Raw genomic sequence first — 27,188 nt, forward strand, 5'->3', positions numbered from 1 at the left:
CTCTTATTCCTTCTGTTCTGATGTCCCCTGTGTCATTGTTTTGCTTCAGGTCAGGGTTGAGTTGTAGTAACTTCGAATTTCAATTTCCGGTGCGTAGCAGGTTCGTAGTAACGGTTGCTAAATACGAAGGGCCAGAACCGGTGTGGAAATCCAGAACTCACCGCGGCTTGGTTATTTAAGGGATGGTTGTGAGGGGTACAGCTGTAGACTGGGGTTGGCCTCTCCGGACTGTGTGTGTGTGTGTGTGTGTGTGTGTGTGCGCACGCGTGTGCAAGCACACATACAGAGGGGCAGCCTGGACAAGGCTTACTGGTATTTTAAGTAGCCCTGGGCACATAGGGTGAGGTGTGAATAGTAATTTGAGTGGTATGAGAGAGCAAAGAGGAGGCCACGTGAGCACGTGGAGGGCGGACCACGTGCAAGGGAGAGCCCCGGACCGCGGTGACCAGGGTGCCCGAGCGCTCCTGGCCGGACCCGGGAAGGGAATGAGGTCACTGCCATAGGCCGAGGGATGGTGTGAGGCATACTGTTCGCTCCTACTGGATGAAACCGAGGCTAGTCCGTGGGACAGAAGGATGGAATCAGCAAGATTCAGTACATATTGGGTGACACAAAAAGAATCTATTGAGGCATGAATAAAGTGGTTCTACTTCCTCACGAAAACAATTTGTTATTTTGAAAGTGTAATAAATGCTCTTTGGGAGAATAAAGGGAAGTGAAACAACGCAGACATGATAGAAAATTATACCCAAAGTGGAAGCCTCGCCTGCTCTCGCCCCGCAGAGGAACCTTTGGTAATGTTTGGTGGGTGAGTTTTCCAGGAGGGATTCTTGCTGAGAGTTTAGTGGGGTCCTGCCAGGCCTTGGAGCAGAGGACTGAGGAACACGGGGTCTGTTCAGCTTTCCGTGTAGACCCCAGTCACTCCTGCCAGCGTTGCTTTCTCAGAGAGAGAGAGAGAGAGAGAGAGAGAGAGAGAGAGGGAAGGATGGAGGTTTAGGGCTGGGTTGCCGGAGGAAGGGGTTGGGTTGGAGATGCAGATCTGGGAGTCCTCTGCTTTTAGAAGCCTTGTTGGCTGTCCGCACACATCCCCCTCTGAGTTTTCCCTGGAGGGAGGGCGCTGCCCTTGTCCCTGCGGATGAGTCCGAAGCAACCAGTTGCAAGGAAATCTTTAAAACCGGTGCAAATGGCTCGTTTTGCTCCATGGTGCTTCCTTATTCGTTTTCATATGACATTGTTCCTCTAAGTTTATCATGCTTCAGAATCACCAGGGAGCTTGCGAACACAGATCGCCGGGCTTCAGCCCGGAGAGTCTGATTCTGGAGGTCGGGGTGGGGCCTGAGCATTTCTGCCAAGTTGCCAGCTGATGCTGGTGCTGGTCGTCAGGGGTCCACACTCTGAGAACCACGGCCCTCCCCATGGAGACTTCCAGAAAAATTGGTACTCCAAGAAGATGCTCCATGCCGGTCCCGTGGCTTCTTAGTACATGATCCTGTGTAGAATCGTGCAGGGAACTAGCACCTGTCCAGGGTGGGAGATGCACAGGTCGTGTGACTGGTGTTAGCGCTCTGTGACCGTGAGCAGCCCTTGGAGGGTGGCTCATGTTCTTCCTTTGTCCTCGGGGTTCTGGGGGAGAGGAGACGAAATGAGCCTGTCCAGGCCGCGGGAGGGGCCTGGGTCCACGCCCCGTAGGTTGGGATGGTTTACATCAGAAGCTTTATCATCCTCTGGATGAATCGGTATCTGTCTTCCTTACAGTCTCTCATTTGGTAATAATTTTAAAAAGTCACCCTCATAAATATAACCGGCTCTTTATAGCTGGGCCTAAAGAATAGCAGAGGCTTTGTAAAAGGTACAAAGTGTGTCCCAGGGCCTGTCGTTGAAGAGATTTAAATTACTAGTGGGGGAGAGGTTGACGTTTGTGTCTCTTAAGGCGCACCTTGGGAGATGTGAAGGAAAGGCAAGTCTGTAAACATCATCAAGCGTCAAGAGTCGAAACCCAAGCACCAAGTGCTTGGCATTGAAATTCAACACTAATTTCAAATAACAGGGAAATACAGCATCCAGCAGAGGTCGATGGACAAAAGAATGGAATAAAAATTCGGCAGAAAATCCTTAAAAAAAAAACCCCACAACAAACATGAACGTGTGATGTGGGCCTTAAAAAGGGGCCATAAGTCCAAAGAAAGTTCCCTGAAGTGAAAACCTTACATCGTCGGTCCTTGCTTTGCACGATTCTGTGGTGAATGAACTCGGGTCGGTGCAGGTCTGGAGCAAGGCCACGTGGAACCCTCTGCCGTTCTCTCGAGTAGAACTCTTCTTCCAGAGCGAGAGCCCCGCGGGGTGAGAAGGGAAACGCAGGGTGCATGCGGTACCCACAAGGGGCGGAGCGATGTGACGATCACAGCTCCTTTTAATACCCGGTAAAGTCCCAGCCACCATCTGGAGCAGGGAAGCTGCTGCCAGGACAGGATGGGTTAAGTCCAAATACCGTTCACGGTGTGCCGTGGGGCCTCCCGTGCGTCGGACGCGGTTCTGACCCGGGAGAAGTGTGTGTGTAGACGTGCGGGTAGAGGGGTACGAGCACTGTGGACGGAGCTGCCTCCTTTAGGAATTTCTCTCCTCCCAGGAGAAGTCCATATGATGACGACTCAAAAATAGTCAAACTTCATAAAATATTATGGTGAAGGGAATGTGTTTCAGGGGCGCCTGGGTGGGTGGCTCAGTTGGTTAAGCCTCCGACTCTTGATTTCGGCTCAGGTCTTGATCTTTCGGTTTCCGAGATCAAGCCCCACGGTGGGCTCTGTGCAGCCAGTGAGGAGCCTACTTGGGATACATATATTCTCTCGCTCTCTCTGCCCCTCCCCTACTCACATTGTCTCTCTCTCTCTCTCTCTCTCTCTCAGATAAATAAACTTAAAAAAACCTGTATTTCAGGGGCGCCTGGGTGGCTCAGTCGGTTGAGCATCCGACTTCGGCTCAGGTCACGATCTCGAGGTCCGTGAGTTCGAGCCCCGCGTCGGGCTCAGTGCTGACGGCTCAGAGCCTGGAGCCTACTTCCGATTCTGTGTCTCCCTCTCTCTCTGCCCCTCCCCCATTCATGCTCTGTCTCTCTCTGTCTCAAAAATAAATAAATGTTAAAAAAAAATTAAAAAAAAAAAACCTGTATTTCAGGTGATCTTTCAGAGAAGTAGCACACTGAGTCAATCTAGCACCCTGTTATTTAAAGGATACCTTATCATTCCTGTTTGGTTTTCTTTTTCCCCCTCCAAAAGGGGAAATAGCATTTGTAATATTCTGGTGTTATGTAGTTTGACATCTCTTTTGAAGCAATGTAAACCCATAAAGTAATGGAGATTAGTTGTAGTTTGGAAGAAGGTTAGAAAGCTTGACTTTGATAGTTTTAAGTTTAAGAAGGGGGGAGGATGCCTGGGTTGCTTAGTCAATTAAGCATCCCCGACTCGTGATTTTTGGCTCAGGTCACGATCCCGGGGTTATGGGGTTGAACCCCGCGTCGGGTTCCATGCTGAGTGTGGAGCCTGCTTGGGATTCTCTCTCTCTCTCTCTCTCTCTCTCTCTCTCTCTCTCTCTCCGCCTCCCCTGTGCTTGCTCGCTCGCTCACTCGCTGGCTCTCAGGAAAAAAAAAAATCAAAATCAAAGTTAATTCTTTAGTCTTAATTTTTTTTCTTTGAGGAAACCGAAAAATAGAACCTTTCTATTTTTAAAAGTATTATTTTTTTCAAAACACGAGCTAAAATTCCAGTAAGCCAGGAAATAGAATTTCTCAGTCACTATGTTAATGAGTTATTAATGTTGGGATTTGTAATAAAATGGCATTGCTGGATAATGAGGCTTGGCGGAAACGGTAAATCTGATAATGCACGTTTGAAGGCCGTAAATTCTGCCTTATAACAAGCAGTGATTCTGCCCAGTGCAAAACGATAACCTAGCATGCTTGTCTCCTTTGATATGTGGAGCCAGTGACTGTGAAGATTTCGTCTTCGATATTACCGGTATGGAATGAACGTTACTCACGGTGTGTGTGTGGCTGGCTTTCAGCCACACAAGGTGACAGAAGGTGGAGTGAGGAATTAGGCCGGGTTCGAAGTAAGGGGCTGCCTAGGAAGGCCTCTGGCCATGAATGGTTGCCTTGTCACCCCAGCATCCGCCGTCCTGTGGTTGACACCTGCAGCTCTCTCCTAGGTGTGTGGCCCTGGGTGCTGTGGCTTCTGGAAGTTTCTAAGGGGACGGCTCAGTTCCGTTTGCAGCCTTTCTTTCCCTAGATGTCATCTCAACACTTTCTTGGAGCCGGTGGCTGATTATTTTCTGTGTTGGTCCCACTTAGCTTTTTGTAGCGATCCGGCTGACTTCGGCCACTCCTCGTACCGGTGACCTCGTGCCCTTTTACATCGTGTTCTCTCTTGGAACACGTCTAGTGATGAGCCCATCCTAGAAGTTTTGCTATTCTTTTTTGTTTGTTTTTATTTTTATTTATTTTTTTTAAGTTTATTTATTTTGAGAGAGAGAGAGAGAGAGAGAGAGAGAGCAAGCAGGGGAGTGGCAGAGAGTGAGAGAGAGAATCTCATGCAGGCTCCACACCGCCAGCGCAGAGCCCGATGTGGGGCTTGAACATGAACTGCGAGATCATGACCTGCGCTGAAATCAAGAGTCAGATGCTTAACCGACTGAGCCGCCCAGGTGCCCCTTTGCTATTCTTTATAAAAGGAGTTTGAAACATCTGGTATAGAGCCAGCTAGCCATCATAAATCAATTTGGTCATCAGGTGTGGAGTAAGAACTACAAGCAGAACCAAAAGACCGATTCCACGTGCTCTCGTTTTTCTGTTGGTTATTTCATTCACGATGTTTTGAACCTGGTGGCAAGGAAAGAGGCATTCTGACTTACGAGTAATCTTTTGTGTTTCACTGGGAGGGAGATGGGGATTGTAATTACTGTTATTTGTCTTGGAGAAGTTGCAGGTGTATAGAAAGTGTTGTGTGATCTTGCCTAAAGCCCCTTGGTCTGAGTTCTTGGTTCCTCTTGCACAGGTCGTCTAAACTCCCATCTCATAGCTGGGAAGGAACATCACAGATCGTCTGGTTCGTTCCTGCTACCTGACGATACTTCTGGCAAGTGGCAGGCTTTTGCTCTCACTCTGGTGCTAAGCGGCCGGCTCTGGGCGTCAGGGGGCCAGCTACTCTGCCCTTGACTGGGCTTAGCAACCAGAACTTCCTTCCCTCCAAAAGGCACGCATGCCTTCCTGCAGCCTTCACTCCTTGGTTTGAGGTTTGCCGTCCGCAGCCTCGTAAATGACTTGGCCTCTGCCACCCCACCCCCTTCCGACAGAACAGAACGAATCTGGTCGTATTTTGTCATTGTTAAACCAGGTTAAACATTCTTAAGCCGTCATGTGACATTTGCTTGTTTATTAACTATCCTGGATTCTCAAAAACATTTTCTTGAGTTAATACGTTTAAAGAGTTTTAAATTAAAAGCAGCAAGAAGGCTGTGCCGTGAGACCTGTCCATGTGTCTGTCTGTCTCCCACCCCTCTGGCCCTAGGCAACTAGTTTCTGTTCTCAGAATCAGTCAGTGGTTTCAGTTTCCTGTGTCTTTACAGAGTTTATGCACATGCAAACAAATATCTGTGTTGACATTTGGGCACATCTCCTTTCTCCTCACGTGGAGGGTGCTGCACCCCACGAGGTGCTCTCCACCTGGTCTTTGCACATGACACTACAGCTTGGGTTTGCAAAGCTGTATGTAGAGCGCATTCTCATTCCTACGGTTGTTTAGCGTTCTGTTGTGTAGATTTTGTCCCCAAACACAGCAAAACAACAGTCTTCCCCCTGAGTCATGCAGCTTGGAATTGAACATAATGCTGGCCCAGGGTACAGTATGACGGCATTCTCTGCTCTGGACTTTGAATAATACAAGCAGTTTACTGTCACAGCGTTGAGTCATATTGAGCTTGAGATAAAACCCCAAAGATTTTTTTTTTTTTTTTAATTTAAATACAAGTTAGGGGCGCCTGGGTGGCGCAGTCGGTTAAGCGTCCAACTTCAGCCAGGTCACGATCTCGCGGTCCGTGAGTTTGAGCCCCGCGTCGGGCTCTGGGCTGATGGCTCAGAGCCTGGAGCCTGTTTCCGATTCTGTGTCTCCCTCTCTCTCTGCCCCTCGCCCGTTCATGCTCTGTCTCTCTCTGTCCCAAAAATAAAAAAATAAATAAAAAAGAAATTTAAAAAAAAAATTCAAGTTAGTTAACATACAGTGTAGTCTTGGCTTCAGGGGTAGAACCCAGTGGTTCATCTGGTGAATACGACACCCAGGGCTCATCGTGAAAAGTACCCTCTTTAATGCCCGTCACCCATTTTACCCATCCTCCCCACTCCCTCCCCTCCAGCAACCCTCAGTTTGTTGTCTGTTATTTAAGAGTCTCTAATGTTTTGCCTCCCTTGCTGTAACTATTTTTTTTTCCTTCCCTTCCCCCATGGTCTTCTGTTAAGTTTCTCAGATTCCACATGAGTGTAAACATAGGATATCTGTCTTGCTCTGATGGCAAGATTTCATTCTTTTTCACTGCCGAGTAGTATTCCATTGTGTGTGTGTGTGTGTGTGTGTGTGTGTGTGTGTGTGTGTGTCCCCATTCATCAGTCGATGGACATTTGGGCTCTTTCCATAATCTGGCTATCATTGATAGCACTGCTATTAAACATTGGGGTGCACGTGCCCCTTCGAATCAGCATTTTTGTATCCACCCCAAAGATTTTTTTTTTTAAAGTAAGCTCTGTGCCAAGCGTGGGGCTCAAACCCATGACCCTGAGACCCAGAGTCACGTGCTGCACCCCTTGAGCCAACCAGTCACCCCAAAACCCCAAAGATTCCCCCCCCCCACTTCTGATGCTGTTCCCTCCTGCCCTCTGCATTGGCTCCAGCAGCTGAGCACACGCACCACTGTAAAACTCCATCCTCAAGATTTGGCCCATCACCCATTCTGATGAAGTATTTTTGGATTCTGATCTACTTTTCTGACATTTTATCCAATTGCGTATCAGCCACAAATTGGATTTGTAGCTGCCATCAGAATCCTCATCCAAATTTTCCAGGCTCACCACGTTGCCCGGGACGGAGTTAATATTAGAACCCTGTGACATAACCCGCCCCTTCACCCCCACCTCCCTGGAGTTTTCCAATGGTTATGCTTTAGACAGGAGTTAACAACTGCGCACAACTAAGCCTCACCCAGCTTCAGTATCCGTTCACCCTCTTGTCGTCATCTTGTCTGGAAGGATATGAGCGCGGTTTGGCCAGAGTCTCTCTCCACTAGGTATGCAGCATACCCTGGAGCAAAAAGGAAACAAGTTCTCATGTCTTATTCTTGGCAAACCCTACCTGTAGGTTGTTTTCCTGTCCTAAATGCTCGCAAACTATTCAGTAATTCACTCTAGAACCTTGCTTTGGATTGATGTCATTTTTCCACCCGGTCATTTACTCCCCTTGGGACATGTGGGTGCCGAGCTCTTTTAGTAGTCTTGGACAGCCGTGCTAAGCAAGCCGAGGGATTGCCCTCTGGTTCTCTGGCTTTGACCGGCTGAACGTGGAGCATTATTCTTACAGCCCCTGTGATCCGCTGTTCTAGCCCCTGCCTTCCGAGAGCGTCGTCTTTGGCATGACAGCTAATTTTAAAAGCAACGACGACAGAGGATGAGAGAAGAAATCCAGGGCACTGTGGGAACCTTTTGTGGGAGGACCTAACTAGTCTAGGAGCCCTGGAAAGACATTTTCAGAAAACGTGCTGTGTTAGCGGAGGGCTGAAGGACAAGTAGGAGATAGGAACCAAATAGCCACTTGGTGGCTCTGGCAGTGGGTAAAGGTGTCCCCAGCCCAAGCTGCATGATTCATAGTATGATCCATAGCTTCTTATCCCTCAGAGTTGGGACATTTGCCCAACCCTTGTGTCTGGTTCCTCTGGGATGTTGGCAGGTTCTCTTAGCCACTTTGGGAGGTGGCTCAGGACAAGCTGTAGAGCCAGGACGTCCCTGGCACCATTCTGGTTCTGCTGCTTCGAGGCCCTGGGTCTCCCAGGCTCCTTCCCGCTGGCCTCAAATGGAGTCAGAAGCATGAGGGCAGGAAGGCTTCAGAGCTGTAGCGCAAGAGTGGATATTACGTCAGAAGATCTTCATCTCTGTCCGGGAGTCGGGGAGAGTAACCTCTTGAGGATGAAGCCAGGAGCAAATAAGGTATTTGTGGGAGCAAACCAAGAAATGGTCTGGAAGTATGTGGTTGGAGAGTTGAGGAACAGCCACGGCTCCAGTGGAGGCGACTTGGGTGCCATCTCCGGGAGGTGGCGTGGAATTTGGTTGCAGTCTGCGGAGGGGGAGCCTCGTCCTCTTGTGTTGCACGGTGGGAACAGAGCCTGGGAACGGGAGGGCCTGGGCGGGCTGGAGCTCGGGAGACGGAAAGCCTGGAGAGGTTTCCATTGGGTGCTGCTGTTTGAAGGCCGGTCCGGAGCCCAGGAGCCTGAGCACTTGTGAGTGGCAGGGTCACCCTATTGGGGAGGTGAGCTCAGCATGCGTTTGGATACTCAAACTAAGCCTTGTTCTCACCAGGCAGGCTTCTGAGTGATTATAATGTGCATTTGTTCGACTTGCCAGCAGAGTAAACATGCCAGTCCTGAGGGCTTCAGATCCATGTAGTGGGCCATCTCCTCACTATAAAATCTAAAACTCAACACTAAAATGAGTTATCAGCCCCGTTCATATGTGTCCTCTCTGAGCTTCTGGGAGCCCTTGGTGCACAGATGGATACGAGTCACATCTATCTATCTCTCTCTCTTTCTTTCTTTCTTTCTTTCTTTCTTTCTTTCTTTCTTTCTTTCTTTCTTATGTTTTGTTATTTATTTTTGAGAGTGAGAGAGGCAGAGCACAGCAGGGGAGGGGCAGAGAGAGAGAGGGAGACACAGAATTCGAAGCAGACTCCGGGCTCCGAGCTGTCAGCACAGAGCCTGATGTGGGCTCCAACTCGTGAACCGCGAGATCATGACCTGAGCTGATGTCGGCCACTTAACCGACTGAGCCACCCAGGCACCCCCACAAGTCATGTTTCTGATCCTATGTGGGGAGAGTCCGATCTGGGAGCATGGAATTCACTCCGTGGATTGTGTTCTTGGGGGCCCTTTGTAGCCCCCACTGCCTGAAACCCAGAGTTTTTCCAGTGCCTTCTAGTCAGACTACACATTCCACCAAGAAACCCAGACTCTTCACTCCAGTGGGAGAGGTCACAGTTCTGAGCGCCTTGAGCTATGATTTTTGGCTTTCAACAAAGTGCAGTTGTTTATTACGATCATTTTTAGAACTATAAACATAAGATAATTCTTGCATTAGTGATCTTGGGGGAATTTAAACATGTTTCCTGTCTTATGATTCGAGGTCTGGAACAAAAGAACCATTGATAAATGGATTCTTTGAAGACCTTTTACATGGAGCTTTACCAACTCTTCTGGTAAAAAGAGAATTTTTAATTAGTGGAAGAGAATGACTATGTCCTTTGAGCTGGAACTCTTGCCAGCTCATTCATTTCATGGACACTGTTCAGTGGCACCCTCCTTTCCTGTCTGCACAATCACTGAATTACTGGATTTTTGGCATCCAAGAAATTGAGTGTTGCTCATGGAGAGCCTCTCTGAGAATCTGTCCACACCTGGAAGAATTTGCATTCTTGCTGTGGTGTACGTTTGAGTCCTGTTCGGTCTGAGGCCCATGGGAGTGGGAATGTCCCTTAGCATGTGACCAATTCCAGCCACTACCCGCCGTGAACACTTCAACCTACCGCCAGCCCCACCTTCTCCCCTTCTTTAGAGATTGATTTTCCAGGTGAAATGGTGCAGGTTAGCGCTATCCACACAGAATACCGCGGCCCTGCTCTACTCAGAAGTCGGAAACAAAGACATCTGTTGTCACTGAAAGAAAGAAATGCAAAGCTAGCACTTGGAAGGCACAGGTCAAAACTGCACGTAGTTGTAGGAGGAGTGGGGAGGGGACCGCACCTGCAGGAGTCAGCCTAAGCTGTGGCAAGAGACCCGACAGAATTGGCAAGACACCCGACAGACTCTGACAGGTGCTCCTCCAGCAACAGTCCTGTGTTTGTGGAGCAGTGGATGTGGCTTCCTCCCTCGTCCAGCCGTCTCCTCCCACTGCTCGCCTCCGCAGGCCTCCTTCTGGCTCCCTCCGTGGTTAGCTGTCAGCTCTTAGCCCTTATCTGAGTTTCCTACGTGCCCTTTCCCTCCAAGTATTATCCACATCGCCTTCTCTTAAAGCGACCAGGAACGCCTCTTGGGGGTTTACCTCTCTTCTCGCCCTCTGAATACGTTTCCCCATGAATACTGCACAAGGCTGAGCAACCTGGTTACGGTTCTGGCCTCATCATCCACACACTCTGGGGTCTTTTTCACACACTCCCTTGCCCTCCCTCTCAAGGTGCCCTCGTGTTTCTTCTTTGTCCGAAAGATACGTTCCTCCCTTTTGCTCAGTCTTCGGGGCCTGGCTCAAATGTCTGTTCATCTGAGGCTTGCCCCAGCTTTCTGGCCCATTTCCTTCTCCCCGCCTCTTACACGTGCATTAATTTCTCCCTCTGAATTCCTGCGGGTTAACATTCACTGCTGCTATTAAGCTGACCATGTCATCTTGTGATCGTGTGTGTGTGTGTGTGTGTGTGTGTGTGTGTGTGTGTGTGTGGTTCTCCCGGCACAAGAAGGGAAAGTCCTGTAGGCTTGAACTCTGTCTTACTGTTTCCATATTCCATGTACCATGCTCAGAGCGGGGTGAGCACTCGGGGCTCGCTGACTACACGGACGTGAGCGCACCGGAGGGGATGAATGGGTGCTGTGTGGGCAGGGGCAGTGAGGAAAGTGGGACTAATGAGGTGGCAGGTGAATTAGGACGGAGAGAAGCTGCCACACATCAACAGCAGCTACTCAGGATGGGCATAATAGATGCCCAGTAGCTTGCGGAAAAAGGAGCAGTTGAGGTTCCGGTGGTAGGTGTTGAATCCTCCCACTATTGGTGATAAATTGAGGCTGTGGGATGAAGAAGGGGTGAATTGAGAGTTGTTTTAAAGGCGGACAGAAGTTTCACAGCTCCTCTCCAATGTTGTTATTCTTTCCAGAATTAAAAAAAAATTCAGGGGCGCCTGGGTGGCTCAGTCAGTTAAGTGTCTGACTCCTAATTTCGGCTCAGGTCATGATCTCATGGTTCACGAAGATCGAGCCCCATGTTGGGCTCTGTGCTGACAGCGTGGAGCCTGCTTGGGATCCTCTCTCTGCCCCTCCCCCATGTGTGTGCGCTTTACTGTCTTTCAAAATAACATTAAAAAAAATTCATACTGATGGTCATGTATCCTGAATTTCCGGGAGTGGTGTCAGTTTGAAATATCGACTGTACTTATAGGGTGCTGGTTCTGTACTTAAAAAAAAAAACAATACAGCCACTGCACCTGTATTGAACACGTCACTAAGTTCTGTTAATTCTACCTTCTAGAGGCCACTGCTTTTTACACGATAGAAAACATAAGCAATAGTCTTTACTTTTTCACTGGTATCTTCCTTGTCTTGAACATTGCCCCAGTACATAAGAAAACCTTGACTTAGCCGAGAGGTAAATTAGACTGCAATTATTACATGGGATTCTCCACGTGCCTTGATTCTCCATTGCTGTGTTACAGATGCCCCCCAAATTTGTCAGTGTAGAACAACGAAAGCAGCTTATCTGGGTGGTTCTGACTCGGGGCCCAATCTCACGGACCGTGAGATCACGACCCGAGCCGAAATCAGAGTTGGACACTTACCTGACCGGGCCAGGTACCCCATGCGGAACGTACGTTAAAACCGCAGTCTGATTTCTGAAAGTTTGTCACCTTGAGCATTAGAATTACAAGTCTGCTCCGTGAGGCCATCCCTTTCCTGGTCCCCATACGTGAACTTCTCTCGGTGGCATAATGACAGCCATAATCTGGCGGAGGTTGAGGAATTTAGGGTATGCACAGTCTGCAGCTTCTGCAGTTTTCTCAGGAGCCAATAGCCCTGGGACTTGCACTTGCTGAGGATGTTCTGTGTGGGGCTGACAGTGGCAGACAGATCCAGAGGATGGAACTGTGAGTTGGGGCTGTTTGCTGTCAACAGGACTATGTGAGCTTGAGGTGGACGTGCGGTCCAGTGTTGGGCTCCTTTCCTGTGACATCCTGTGTCTTTGTCCTCACCACACGTATCTTCGGTTTCTGTCCCACCCCTGTGTTACAGGTGCATGATAGGTATGGGTATGTCCGACCTCCACAATTGACTGTAAGCCCCTCAAGGGCAGAGAGGAAGTTGTCTTGATGACTTTTGTGTTCTTCTTGTTTGCTAGCACAGTGCGTGAACATGATGTGCTCATCGAAGTAGAGAACTGAGAGAGAGAGAGAGAGAGAGAGAGAGAGAGAGAGAACGTGCGCAAGAAACTAGGAGAGCTAGGGGTGCCTGGGTGGCTCAGTCGGTTAAGCATCCGATTCTTGATTTCGGCTCAGGTTATGATCTCACGGGTTTGTGGGATCGAGCCCCCTGTCAGGCTCTGTGCTGACGGTGTGGAATCTGCTTGGGATTCTTTCTCTTCCTCTCTCTCTCTCTCTCTCTGCCCCTCCCCTGCTCATGCATTCTCTGTCTCAAAAATAAACAAGTAAACATAAAAAAGTTAGGAGAGGGAGCAGCAGTGTGAGGCGGGGGACCCATCAAGGAGTGAAGAGGGGAGCGAGTTTAGAGAGTAGGAATCAGGGTGGAAAAGGCAGAGCTGAAGAGGACAGGAATAAGGGATGAGGTCAGGGACGAGAGGGGATTTAAAACGAGGCATGAAATAGGATCTTGGCTCATAACCAAAGCAAGAGCAGGCAGGAGTGGGAAGATTAATGGTTATCTGCTGTGTAGTGGGCACAGCGGGGGCACTTTCTGTACGTTACCTTATTTAATTTCACTTCAAGTCGAAGTAAGCTCTATGCCCAACACAGGGCTGGAACCCATGACCCTGAGATCAAGAGTATCTCTCAATGGAGCCAGCCAGGCGCTACAAGCGTATTTACTTTTTTAAAGCAACTGAAGTTAATTGACCTCTGTGAAACTTACATATTTCAGTGCATAAAGATACTGATCATCCCTTTACACCAGGGAGTGTTTACTGTGAGCCTGAAAAGTTTACGGGTAATAGTTTGAACTATAAATACACTGCAGAATATGGAAGGTAAACACATAAATTAATTTAGGGGCGAATGACGAAGATGTGCAAGTCCCTGACCTGGGTCTTATCCTTGTCCGCTTGAATGGCTGGTGTATGTGATACCTGGGCTCACTGGAGATGTGTGAGAAAGAATCCTATTTCCTAACACAGCTGTCCCCTTTTGGGAGTGAGATCAGCCGCCATTGTGGAGATTAAGGGGCAAAATATACAAAGTTACCTTCTCCGAGCAGATTCACAGGAGAAAAGGTCAATTCTAGTAGCTTACTTTGAGTTGGGATTTGAGGTTTATTTTATCACAGGAGCAAATTTGACAGATTATGTATATGATATGGGTAGGCACGGAAATTTGGAAACCACTTATACACCGTTTATATGAGCAGGTGTCTGAGCTGGAAACCACACCATCTTAAGCATGAACCTTTGGAATACCACCTGTTCAGAAGCGGGGACTTCCGCTCTGCCACCCATCCGGGACTTGGGCTCCTTATCTTGTTTTAGGCCTTCAGGAAGAATTAGGCAACGAAGTGGAAAAGAAAAACACACGTCAAGGGCATAGGATCATCCCCGTTGGGCAATAACAACACAAAAGCAATAGATGAACATTCACAGGAAGAGACCCTGAGCGTCGTGAGGATACCTCCGGTTGTTTGGCCTCACCTCTTCTGTGCCTGTGCTTTCTCTGCATTGCACGGTCCAGCTCCACATAATACCTTCGTGGTCCTAAGCCGCCTTAGTTAAATATTTAATTCTACCAGAGTCATAACCAGGGACCGAAATGTCATGCGTAGGTTTTATGAAAGTCATAAAATGCTTCAGAAGGTCCCATTTGCTCGGCTTGGAACCCATTGCATCTGATAAATGAGTCACACACCTGATCATGTGTTTCCTTACAGAACTACGATGGCTGCTGATCGGTATGCACACTTGTTATTTAGAGGAAACAGAGATAAGAAGTTTTTGCTGAAGATCTAAAACTCATGTGTAAAAACTATTTTTATAGAGTAGCATTCTCTTTCCTCCTCCCCTGCCCCATAGCCTCAGAGGTGAAATTTCCTTTGACAGCTGCTTGTAAATAGTAAGTGTTCAATAAAGGCCCTCTCTTCTTTTCATCTCCCAACTGTTGCCTGCATATTACGTAAGAGTGTCCTTTTCACATCTCCCAGCTCCCATATGTGCAGCTACATATGCCTTTGTGAGTTTGCGCAAACATAACTTGTAGGTTTTTATTACGACAAAAGAAGGCTTATTTATTTTAGAAATACAGAAACCTAGATCCCTAAGCTTGTGATTTTAAATTTTTCTTAGGGTTTGTTTTTTTTTTTTTTTTTTTGGCATTTCTACAGAAATTTAATTTCCAGACAAAAATATTTAACGTTTCAAAAGGAAAAAATGTAGATAATCATAAAGTTATCCGGTATCCAGAGATAATCACTGCTAATGTCCTTTTGACGGCTTTCTCTGTGCTTATATGCACAATAGGTATTTATTGAAAATTGATTGTATCAGATATGAGCGAAGGTAACTGCTAAAGCAACCTGCTTTAGCAGGTTTTCAGTTTTCAGTGGGAAGAAACAGTACGGGTCTGTTTCCAGCTCACTGTCCTGGCAAGGTCAGTAGGTGATGGTGAAGCGGGCAGGATGAGGTAGGGATGCTCCCTCCCTCTACATTCCTTTCACGGAGTTTTTCCCCTTCTTGCCTTCAGGATTTTCTCCGTTGAGCCAGGGGAAGCGAATGGAGGGAGGGTGAATGGGAGGGTCTTATGGGCCAGGTCTGGAAAATGCACACATCATATCCGTGCACATTCCACTGGCCAGAACCTAGTCATGTGACCACCTAACTGCAAGGAATGCTGGGAAATGTAGTCTGAGTGGAAAAGGCAAACAGCTTGTTGACCCCCTTGCTTATTGCTAACTCAGTTGTATAAGCCAGTTTTTTTAAAAAAAAAAAGTTTAATTTTTAGAGAGAGAGGGCATGAGCAGGGGAGGCGGGAGAGAGAGAGAATCCCAAGCAGACAAGCACCGTCAGCACAGAGCCCGATTCAGCGCTCAAATCCACAAGCCATGAGATCATGACGTGCTCCGAAGTCAGACGTTTAGCCAACTGAGCCACCCAAGGTACTCCTTGTGTAACCCATTTTTGAAACTTTCTTTTATAAACCAAGTTGTTTATTTGCAACATGGGCATCTCTCCATTCTCAGTCCTGTGGGAACCCCTCCCATCTCTTGCCAGATCTCTTCCTGATTGGTCTGTTTTTGTTCTTGTTCCCCTGTAGTCTGATCTTGCACAGCAAACCAAGGTGGTCTTTTAAAAATTCAAGTCAAAGGGCACCTGGGTGGCTTAGCCGGTTGAGCGTCTGGCTCTTGCCTTAGGTCATGATCTCGTGATCCATGAGTTTGAGCCCCGTGTCAGGCTCTCTGCTGACCGTGCATAGCCTGCTTACAATTTCCCTCTCTCTCTCTCTCTCTCTCTCTCTCTCTCTCTGCCCTTCCTGCATGCTCTCTCTCCCCCCCCCCAAATAAAGAAATAAACTTAAAAAAAAATCAGTTATTAAAAAGTCAACTGTTGTCACTCCCCTGCTTAAAACTTTCCAGAGGTGATTGGAATAATGCTTTCTATGGAAGCTGACCTTTCAGGTTTCTGGCCCCACTGTACCATTCCCTCCACTCTTGCCTCTCCCTTCAATGCCAGACCTGCTCCCCAAGGCCTTGGGACTTGCTGTCACCTCTGCATGAAAATCCCCACCGCCTGCATCACCCTCTGTCTCCTTTGGGTTCAGCTCAGGTATCTGCTCTCCAGAGATGCCTTTCCCGACCACCAGCCTTTAACCTCCTTCCCCTGTTCCTCTACTTAGTTACTTTTTATTTAGCTCCCATCGTGTCGCCAAAGCACTTACCACCATCAGGAATTCTTGCTTGTTTGCGATATATATTTATATTCTGTCTGCCTTCTGGATTGTAGGTTCCTTGAGGCAGGAACTCTGTCTTGCTCCTGTCTATACCCACAGATAATATGTCTGGCACATAGTGGGTACTTAGTAAACATTCGTGGAATGAGTGAAGGTCGTGACAGAATCTTACGCATTAAAAAAAATTTTTTTTTAATGTTTTATTTTTGACAGAGAGAGAGAGAGAGAGAGAGAGACAGAGCACAAGTGGGGGAGGGGCAGAGAGAGAGGGAGACACAAAATCCGAAGCAGGCTGCAGGCTCTGAGCCGTCAGCACAGAGCCCGACACGGGGCTCAAACTCATGGACCGCGAGATGATGACCTGAGCCGAAGCCAGATGCTCAACCGACTGAGCCACCTAGGCGCCCCATAATCTTACACATTTTTAATGACGGTATTGTAGCTCATTGCTTGGGATTACCATGCACATCCCTGCTTTTGAGGGACTTCTGCATTTTTTTCCCTGATTAAAAGTGATCTTTCAGTGACTATTCTTTTAGTTCTTTTCTTGGTTCGTTCCATGCACAGATCTGTGCTTATTTTCTTGGGACTGATTCCTAAATGAGCATTTGTTTACCGAAAAGGGTGTGTGTACAAAATTTATAAGTGTATGTTATGTATTACCCTTTGTCCTTCAGACCCCCAATTTGTGTCCCCATGTAGTTGAGAGCCCTTGTAAACAGTGTACTTTCAAGAACACTAGAAAGATGGGTGGGACAGGGTGGGGGTAGGGCGGTTTGTCTGTATTGCTGTGTCCTTAGATCTCTGAACAGGCACTTGTGCTTAATGAATAAATCACTTTCCATAAGAAAAAATTCTAGTTATTCCTTTTAGTGAAGTTTATTTTTATTCATTTATTCCTATAAATGTTCCCTGACTTTAAAGTGTATGCTTTTGGAAAGTAGGTCTGCCCAGTGTAAGAACATTCACCCAGTGTTGATATAAACCTAGGGGAACCGGGTGTAAGTTGGGCGTATATCTTAGTCCTTAGAATCCAGACAAGATGTAGTTTTGAGCCCCCTGTCAAGTCGGTGGAAAGTTCGGGACACTGCCCAGGATTTTTGAGAATCCCAGGGGCTGTGAGACAGAGACAGTTTCTCACCAGAATTCTTGTCTTTTGCTCTGTGACTGACTGGATTTGGTTTCCATCCAAGACCCAGTTCCTGGTTTATCTTCCCCAGCTCAGTCCAAGTGCAAGCCTACCGCTCTACCTGAGCTGGTGGTGGAGGTCGTCTCTGCCTCGGAGACCAGATGCACTGTCTCCTTCGGCCGACACCCAGCGCTGGCCCTGGAGACTTAGCACTTGGCCTTGACAGTGTCCGCCTTCCGTGGGTTCCAAACGAGGTCCGCTCTCTGCCCAGTGGTGTCGGGGGAGAATTGCTGTTGGAAGTCTTTGTCGAGGGGGGGCGGGGAGGGCAGAGAACTGGGGGGGGGGGGGAGGGGAGGCAGGGAGGCAGAAAAAGTGTGCTCCTCTCCAGCTGTTCCCCATCCTTATTTCTTGTGAGTGGTTCCTCATTCCCTGGCAGGTAAAATCTCAACCCCTTAGCCAAGGATTTTCTTCTTACCCATGATGTCAGTTGGTGTGCACTCGTGGGCTGTGAACTCTTCCCAGGTGTCCCGTGAATGCTACAGAGGTGCTAACTGAATTTTGATCCATGCATGCAAAATGCTTCCGCTGTGGTATTCCTCGAGTTGAGCAGGGAGAGATGCCATTGGCATTGGGGGTGCCACATGCCCTGAGAAACCAGAGAGCCTCAGGCTAGATAACCCCTGTGGCTGACAAAGAATCCTTGATGGCTGGTCTGTGATGTGAGCGTAAGAGAGGAGGGTCAGGGCAGTCAGTGCCTGCTTGGGGGAACCGAGGGAAGGGCACTTGACCCTTGACGGGGAGGCTTTGGTAAGCACTCGGAGACACTGCTGTGCTGTTGCAAGGTCCCTGGCTTGTCTCTGTCTTCTCGCGAAGCCTGCCAAGCACATGAAACCCAAACTTGAGTGCAGTTCTCATTTCAGAGGGGATCCTAAGCACACACATGTTGAGCAACCTTTTTTTTTTTTTTTTTTAAACCCGATTGTATCTCTCTGCGGTGTATGTGTGTCTGGGGCAGCCTTGTGTCAGGAGTAGATGGTTGGAGGGATGGTCGGATGGATGGAGAATCCTGGTTCAAGCACGGTCCCCGTGGCACACACGCACGCCCAGTGTGCCGCTAATTGGCCAGGGCTCCTCGTCCTCCTCTCTCCAGCTTTTATTTTACCCTGCCTCCTTGGACGTCGTGTACGTAAGCTTTTGGATTTTCTTTCCTTCACCCAGGTCATGACTGAGCACACGGATAGATGACTTTCTCTGTTGCCCCTCGCTGCCCGTGTCCCCAGGGGCTCCAGCCCTGGCATTTCCCCTCCTCGCCTTTCCCGGGCATGTGCTTCTGCATCTCTAGCCGTAACCACCGACTGTGGCTCTACAACCACCAACTGCGATCGCTCCCCAGTCTGACCCCACCAGACGTCTCTCCTGTTTTCTTTGTTCTCCCCCCACCCGGTTGTTTCATAGACGCCTTGGATTCGACTTTTTCCTGCCTTTCAGTTCATGTTGACACTCAGTGACCCAAATCAAAAACTTGGGAACAGTCCTCGACTTCTGCCTACCCTCCCCCTTTACCCCCCACAAGCCATCTCCTTTCGCTAGAGCGTCTTAGCCCCTAACTACTTCTCCAGCCTGTGCCTTTGGGCTTGGGGCCATCACAGGGCCCTGCACTGTTGGCCTGGCCGTCCCCCTTAGGAGACCTGGAGCATATTCGTGTCCATATTTCAAGACCTTGTTCAACGGCCAGTGTGACAGGAACTGCTTAGGACATGTTGGAATGAATGACTATGCCGGTGAAGGAATGAATGAGTGATTTCTGAGATGGGTTGAGTAGACTTCCATTTAGGGTGATGCTTTTGGGTTTTTTTTTGTTTTCGTTTTCGTTTTTTATTGGAGCCAGAGGATTATTTTCGCTTGTTCGTACCAACGTTGTGATCCTGTAATTTTGAGGAAATATTGTACAACATGAAATTTCTCTCTGTCTCGGGCCACGCACAGAAACATATAAACTTCCACAGAGGGATTATTTATTAAATTTACAGTACCCTAAAGCACCTGGGCATTTATCTAGGTGATTTCAAATGTGTGTTTATGTTCTTGGTACCACTGGGACATCTTTCACTGGCCCACATCTTTGAGCTGCATGACGTAGTTTGAATTAAACTTAAGCTTAATTAATCCGAATGCTCTAAATTTCTAGGGTCATAGGATTTTAAGTCTGGACTGTTACCTTTTGAACTTCAGCGTAAGGAGGAATCACCTGTGCTTGAGTCGATTGGTGCTGTGTCCCAGTACGGGTCTAAAGAGGAAATCATTACCTTTGGATATTGGGTGAGACAGTGACCCATTGAAGGTCCATTTCTTAAACTTTTTAAATTTTGTTTCCCTCCAACAGGGCGAGTCACGTATTCTCAGAGTGAAGGTTGTTTCTGGAATTGATCTCGCCAAAAAGGACATCTTTGGGGCCAGGTATGTTTGCTTTGTGTTTGTTTGGTTTTTGGTGTTTTGGGTTTTTTTTTTTTTTTTTTGTAGGCTTCTGACGAGTTCAGCAAGCACTTTCCAGACTCAGGCGTGCATCAGAGTTACCTGGAAGCCTTAACACAGCTGGGCCCCACCTCCCGAGTTTCTGATGGAGTAGGTGATGCTGACACAGCCAGTCCAGAGACCGTATTTTGTGCAGGTTCCTAGCCCTCCTTACAGATCGATTTCCTGGGGGAGCTGGATTCTGATATGTCTGTTTTTCTCAGTAGAAAAATAAAGCTTGGGAACATGTATTCATTGTAATACATTCCTCTAAAAAGAAATCCCAATGTATTCATATTAATACATTCCTTTAAAAACATCCCAAATTTAGGGAGACGTGAAGGTGTTTTTTTGTTCCTAGTAGAACTGGGTATTCTTTGGCATGTTATAACCAGAATTGAGAGATTTGCTGATGGGGGTGAATTTGGTGATTTCTGTGCCTTTTCTGGAAGCACCAGCAGCCTGGTCTGTCTGGGTCTTTAGCTTTTTCATTTTGAGTATTGTGCCTGATGATCCTGAGTCTTGAAATCAGCTCTTTTGTTCCTTTGCTGTCTGTAGTGTGTTGGGTGGAGTTACTGGACTAGTAGCAGAATGAGGTTAGAGCCATTTAGACCTGGGATTTGAACCAGATTTGGGGGAACAAAGACCTTTGGAACTTCAGACATAGAGGAGACACTAGAGACGTTCCAGTGCAACTTGTCTGTTCTGTGTTTGACATGACTTTATCCAGAAAGGTTACTGCTTGCCCAGGTCTCACGTGCCTGTAGTGCTGGAACAGGCCCCCTGCCCCCTGCTCTGTTCATGATGGGGACCCTGTGAGGTTGAGCCATGAGGGCTGTGGTGGCTTCTGGGGACAGTTAATTGTGGCCAGAGTCCTCGCGTTAGAACATTCATTTCAGGGACACCTGGGTGGCTCAGTCGGTTAAGCGTCCGACTTTTGGTTTCGGCTCAGGTCATGATCTCATGGTTCGTGAGTTTGAGCCCTGCATCAGGTGCTGCGCTGACAGTGTGCGGACTGCTTGGGATTCTCTCTGCCTCTCTGCCCCTCCCCGGTGTGCTCTCTTTCTCTCTCTCTCAAAAACTTAAAGAAGGGGCGCCTGGGTGGCGCAGTCGGTTAAGTGTCCGACTTCAGCCAGGTCACGATCTCGCGGTCCGTGAGTTCGAGCCCCGCGTCGGGCTCTGGGCTGATGGCTCAGAGCCTGGAGCCTGCTTCTGATTCTGTGACTCCCTCTCTCTCTGCCCCTCCCCCCTTCATGCTCTGTCTCTCTCTGTCCCAAAAATAAATAAACGTTGAAAAAAAAAAAATTAAAAAAAAAAAAAGAAAAAAAAAGAAATTTATTAAAAAAAAAAAATTTCATTTCATCCTGTCAGCCCCCCTGCTTGTTGCCCACAGTCACCTTCTGGCCTCAGGACCTCAGTGTGACACTGGCGACTCTTGTAACAAGGCCTCGTACTGTCCAGCTCACCTCATCTTCCTGCTCGCCCAGCACAAGCCCTTCCCTGCCATTGGTGGGCAAACCTCTTTATTTCCCGTCCTATCTTCATGTCCGTTTTTAGTTTTTCCCATCCCGTGAAATTAACTACAGTAGCAACTAGAGAAGTTGTTAAAAATACATAAAGTTGATGCAAGGATAATATCTGTGAAATCTCTAAAAAAAAATTCTTTTAAGTGTTTATTTATTTTTGACAGAGAGAGAGAGAGAGACCGAGCATGAGCAGGGGAGGGGCAGAGAGAGAGGGAGACACAGAAGCGGAAGCAGGCTCCAGGCTCCGAGCTGACAGCATGGAGCCCGACGCGGGGCTCGAACTCACAGACCGCGAGATCATCACCTGAGCCGAAGCCGGCACTCAACCGACTGAGCCACCCAGGCGCCCCTCATGAAATCTTTTCCAAAACATCCCCATGCTTCTGTGTGCCTCAGATGACTAATGGAGGGTTAGCTATCTGAGCCTTCACGCCAACCTCGTGCACACGCACTGACACCTGCCCCGTCGCTGGTGGTGTGGGAGGGAAGCACATCTCACCTGCGGGCCCCTTCTCACCTGACCATGGAGTCGCACCGAGTGGTTGCCCTTGTGCCTGTGTGAACGCTCTAATATTTGACTTGTCTGTGTCTTACTAGATTAGAAACTCGCAGGAGACTGAGACCTCTCCCTTTGATTGCTGACCCTCCAGAACCCCAAGAACAAGACTGGGCAAATTGCCTTTTAACTGAAAGACTTGCACACTGCCCAGTAAACTGCGCTCTTACGTCAACAATGTCTGCTGCTCTCACTCTTTCCCATACATGTTATATAGTTTGGAAGGGGAAGAGGTTGGATTTGGAAAATGTCAGCGACGTTCATTTTGATTGTTTTTGTTTTGTTTTTATCAAAGCCCTGCATAAAAAAAAAAAAAAAAAAGAAATGGATTCAGATTGCATTTCTCAGCCTGTTAAGAGGAGCTGAGGTTAAAAATTGGTAGTGCGAGGGGCGCCTGGGTGACGCATTCGGTTAAGCGTCCGACTTCAGCCAGGTCACGATCTCGCGGTCCGTGAGTTCGAGCCCCGCGTCGGGCTCTGGGCTGATGGCTCAGAGCCTGGAGCCTGTTTCCGATTCTGTGTCTCCCTCTCTCTCTGCCCCTCCCCCATTCATGCTCTGTCTCTCTCTGTCCCAAAAATAAATAAACGTTGGGAAAAAAAAAATAAATAAATTGGTAGTGCGATGAGGCTTCAAATCTTAGAAGAGCCAGACGCACCCGAGCCTTGAGTTTTTACCTTCTATATGAAAAGAGGCGTCATCGTTTCTTAGCATCGGGGTAAAAGGAATTACGGGGAATACCTCAAGATGTGCATTGGAAATCCAGTGCTGATAACTCCTCTTCTTGCATGGTTTGATCTGCAGTTGCCTGTGGAATAAATTCCCAGGCTCCCGTTAAGGTGTAGGATTCAAGTCCTTTTGTGAAGGCTCATGCCAACCTGTCTGGTCCGGTTTGTCCCTTACTTTGGCCCCACCCCTGTCTGTCCAGATTTATCAGATTTGACTGCTCTTTCTGATGGCAGGTTAATACTCTTCCTGACGAATGACAAAAGTTGAGCCACTGGATGAGCCATTGGACTAGATGACTGTTCCGGTCTCTCTAAAACCTGAAATCAATTGGCTGAATACTTCTTAAAAGCAGATTGCAAGAACTGCCCATTGTATTTGATAGCGGCTGACCAAGCTCTTAGAATTGTTAAGTGAATGCCGTAAGGTAATTTGATTTAGAAGAGATGCACTTTGCTAAGTAAGATCTTAAGGTTTTGTTTTGTTTTTTTTAAACTTAGAATATTTATAAGTTTCAAACTGTATTCTTCGAGTAAGCTTGTATCTCAGGATCTCTAACTTTTTGTCATAGGCTTAAATAGTAACTGAATAGGGTCATTTTAATACAAGTTTTAGGTCCACCTTCCCCCTTTTCCTCCTTGATTGTGATCAGTCTTCGTTTGAGGTTACTTAGAATCATCTAAAACCGTAAAGTGGATCCTTAAAATTGAGCTATGCTGGCTAAGACAAACTCACTGTAGAATTTCCTACGGAAGATTTCAAGACTCTCGTTTCTGTATTTTGTGCATGGAACTCTTAGCGTCAAGTTATACCTGTGGAGGTTGCGGTCATTTTTTTTCTTTTCACTCAAAACGTAGAACACACACGAACCCAAGGACATTGGAAAGATGGCGGCAAAAAATCCTTGTCTGCTAGTGACCGAGGCTGATGGGGACTTACTGCCACGGTGTGATAGCTCTGTGACGCCGCCTCGCCTCAGTTATCTATATTTAAGTTGTTAACATTTGGCTACGTGGGCCCCATCAATTTGTTTTAATCGAAGCATTCAAAAGTGAATTCTAGACATCATTACATCCAGCCTCTAAATACATCAGCCCGCATCTCGAAGAAAGCAGCGTATTCCTTTATAGCCACAATGCAATTTTCACAAAATTACCAATAATTGCCTAAAGGACTCTTGTCACCTTTTCCATTCCCTGAATCCCCCCAGCTGTCCCTACAATGCCTTTTCCAACTGGGCCGTTTGAGAGCAGAATTCAACGGAGAACTGTGCGTTGCGTTCAGTTGTTAGGTCTCTTAAAATCCGGTTCCTATAGTATCCTTTTCCCTTTTTCCGTTTTTAAATGAACCTGAAATCGTCAGTCGGTTGTCTCATCACATTTGATTGTTTCCTGTTGTAGCATTTAGTGTCCTTCTCCTGGGTTTCCTGTATATGAGCCGTTGCATGGAAAGGCTTGATCAAATTCGGTGTCCACACTGGGGACGGCAATGGGATGTTGTCTGCTGAGGAGGAACACAGCGTCTGGTTATCCTATAACCAGTGGTGCTAAAATAAAAAGGAACCTGGGTTTAATGTGGGGCCAGTCTGTTTCGTCCACTGTCACTACTTTTCCCCCCAGGTGACCGGCAAGAAATGGGTGAGCGATGTTTCGGCTTATACACTGTATACATGTAAATTTTAGCTATCAATTCACCTTCTCCAAATAATTAGGATTTTTTTTTTTGCCTTTTTTTTTTTTTTTTAAACCTTGTACAAAATAAGTTTCATTTTACTCAGTGGGGAGACCTTGAGGCTCCAGGTACCTTGAGAGCCCCCTCGATATACTGTAAGGACTTCTAGAACATCATTAGGCCAGAACTGGCCAACTGTTGGTCCCTGTGGACTAGACTGAACTCACACATGCGCTTATGAAGGGTCCAGGGAACACTAAAGGCAAGTAAAAATCCCGAGCCAGTATTTGGGAGATTTCGTATCAAAAATCCAGATTCCCAAGGTTTCTGGAAAATCTTGGCAGTCTAGACAACACGAGGTGGCACAGCTGGAGCCATCTGCTGGATACACTCTTAAATGGGGCCGTGACCTTTTGGCCCCCCAAGGAGCCCACATCTGTCGTATTCTGTGCAGCTGGCCGCCTCCACTGGCATAGTGAGGCCCCTTGAGGGACGGGCCCGTGTTTGGTTTTGACCCCCGTGCTGCTGGTCTGGAGCATGTAAAGCTGGTTGTCCCCCCACCCTTCCCCCGTGGCACACGCACCTCCTTAGGTGGGTACAGGGCACCTGACGTTCTGTGGAGACCGCGTCTGTGATGCGCGGGTGCGGTGGAAATGCACCTCGTCCCCGGGCCTGTTTGAGCAGCCTTAGCTCTCTGGGGCACCTCTGAGAATCACAGCGTCAACACTAACGGCCTCTGGGCCGAAGAGTATTTGCCTTAAAACCCCTGCACCTAAGAGCTCACACGGTTACTCTTGTGACAGCCACAGAGAATGTCCCGCCCGACCACCCCAGAACCCTGATGGGACTTGCCGGGATCTCCCCCTCCCCCTCCCCCACAAAAAACCTCCTCCTGCCCTGTGACAAGGACACAGCTCTTCGTGCATCTGGGTTTACCTCCTGGTCTCCCGAGCGCACGGATATACGCGACGTCCCTATGAAGTATGTCAGGGGTGGCCCGCACGCCATTCGGGCCACGCGGTTCCCCAGAGGGAAATGTCAGAAGTGGCAAATGGGTCGGCGTGCAGGGCCGGCCTGTTTGTGTTCTGCGTTAGGCCCTAAGGCTTGCTCTGCTGCAGCCAGTGTCATAATATTATTTAGGATGATCTCGAATCACCGAAAAGGCCGTGCTGTGCCGGGAACGTCTTCGATAATTTGAAACGATATCTGTATAAACTGGTCTTTGTGTCACCCAGTTCTGGTAAACGGAGGAGCGAACCCGACGGGCCACGCTTACGTACCATTCTCTGATGTGTTCGTGTGGATCTCTCATTCAGCATTTCCTGCTTTGCCTTCACTCTTTTTTTTTTTTTTTAATTTATTAATTTATTTCGAGAAAGAGCGTGAGCAGGGGAGGGGCAGAAAGAGAATCTCAAGCAGGCTCCTGGCTGTCAGTGCAGAGTTGGACGCCAGACTCGAACTCACGAACTGCAAGATCATGACCTGAGTGGGAATTGAGTCAGATGCTTAACCAGCTGAGCCACCCAGACGGCCCTGCCTTCGCTCCTGACGCACGAATATGTTAGTCCTGTCAAAGGAGACTTTGCTCTGCCCAAAGGTCCGACAGAGTGCGAGGGAAAGTTGCGGGACACCTCGGAGTCCAGACTCATGCTGTCTGGTCACTGAGTCTGTATAAGGCAGAAGATTGGATGTGTTTCAGGAAGACGAGGGGCACGCGGCACAGAGTAGAGGCTTGATCAATTTTATTCATCTGGTCAGAGTGGAGCCTGAGAAAAGTGAATGATTAAAGCTGCTGAAGAGCCATGGGCAGTGTTTTAATCAACCGATGTAATCGCAGGGGGCGCCTCCGGGGATTGGTGAAGTGATGTCTGCGGATGTGGGTGTGTGGGGGGGGGGCTGCCCCTTCCTCGCTCCTCCTCCCAGCAGCCCACCCCTCCTTACTCCTTCCTCTTCGCATGCCTTCTGCCCTCACCCTGGTTCCTTCACCCTTGCTTTATCCCAAGGCATTCTAGATTTGTCTCACCGTTTTCCTTTTTGGGGGGAGGTAGGAGAGAGTGTAAGAAGCTAAAGTATAAGGAAGGCAACGTGCCAACGCGAGTCAGAAATGAAAGCAGTTCTGAATACGTAAAACAGTGAAGAAAATCCGTATTTTTCAGAAGTTGAACTTAACAGCCAGGCCTTCAGGAAACAGAAGGTACCGTGTGAGGGGAGGTCCAGCGTTGGGGTGGCCGAGGGTCTCCACTACCATTGCCTCACCAAACGAGTGGGAGAGGTTCCTCTGTCAGTCAGTGGTTCCCATGTTCTAGACAGCGAAGGCGGCTGGCCAACCCATTCTCGGTGGCTGGGCCTCGGAGAGGCCTGAGAACAGTGGTCTCCAGGCCCACTCTGCATCTTCGTTGGCAAAAATGCTGTTACTGAAGGTGAAAATAGTCTGGTATAATACCTAAGAGTTATGCTTTAGATAATGGATACATCTCTCTGGAATCCCCAAGTGTTAGACTTCTCAGATCCAAATCTCCTGTGTTGTAATACTTCATCTTCTAAGAAACACTGTCTTAGATTTCATAAAATTATTTCTCCTTATTGTAGAAACATTGGGGGGGGCGACCTGGAAGGTAAGATTTTTAAGATGGGGGACACATGTGAGCTGGCAGGTTCTTACGTGGGAAGTAGAGCCTTCTCTAAGTACTGTAGGTGGTTATCTAAATTGGGGGCTGGCACCCTTTTTCTGCAAAGGGCCAGATAGAAAAGAGCTTAGGCTCAGTAGGACTTTCTGTCCCTGAGATAGCACAGAGTGTAGGATAGGCGTGGCTGCCTGCCAGTGACCCACAGGCCCCAGTTTGCCAACCCCTGAGAGCATAAGCTATTGATTCTCTACAATATATATATATATTTAGAACTGGGAGTGCCAGTGT

General features: G+C 48.1%; 1 protein-coding gene across 3 annotated transcripts in view; it reads left to right on the forward strand.

The window, feature by feature from the left end:
- Nucleotides 1-27,188, forward strand: part of NEDD4L (NEDD4 like E3 ubiquitin protein ligase) — a 346,027-nt gene that overhangs the window by 88,158 nt on the left and 230,681 nt on the right. For all 3 annotated transcript variants that reach the window (XM_086683105.1, XM_086683102.1, XM_086683104.1), the window contains exon 2: nt 19,670-19,743. In XM_086683105.1, coding sequence (XP_086539231.1) covers nt 19,670-19,743 — 74 coding nt within the window. The remainder of the gene's footprint in view (nt 1-19,669; nt 19,744-27,188) is intronic.

Source organism: Puma concolor, chromosome D3 (genome assembly GCF_028749965.1).
Source record: "Puma concolor isolate L17-30 chromosome D3, mPumCon1.1.hap2, whole genome shotgun sequence".
Lineage (NCBI taxonomy): Eukaryota > Metazoa > Chordata > Mammalia > Carnivora > Felidae > Puma > Puma concolor.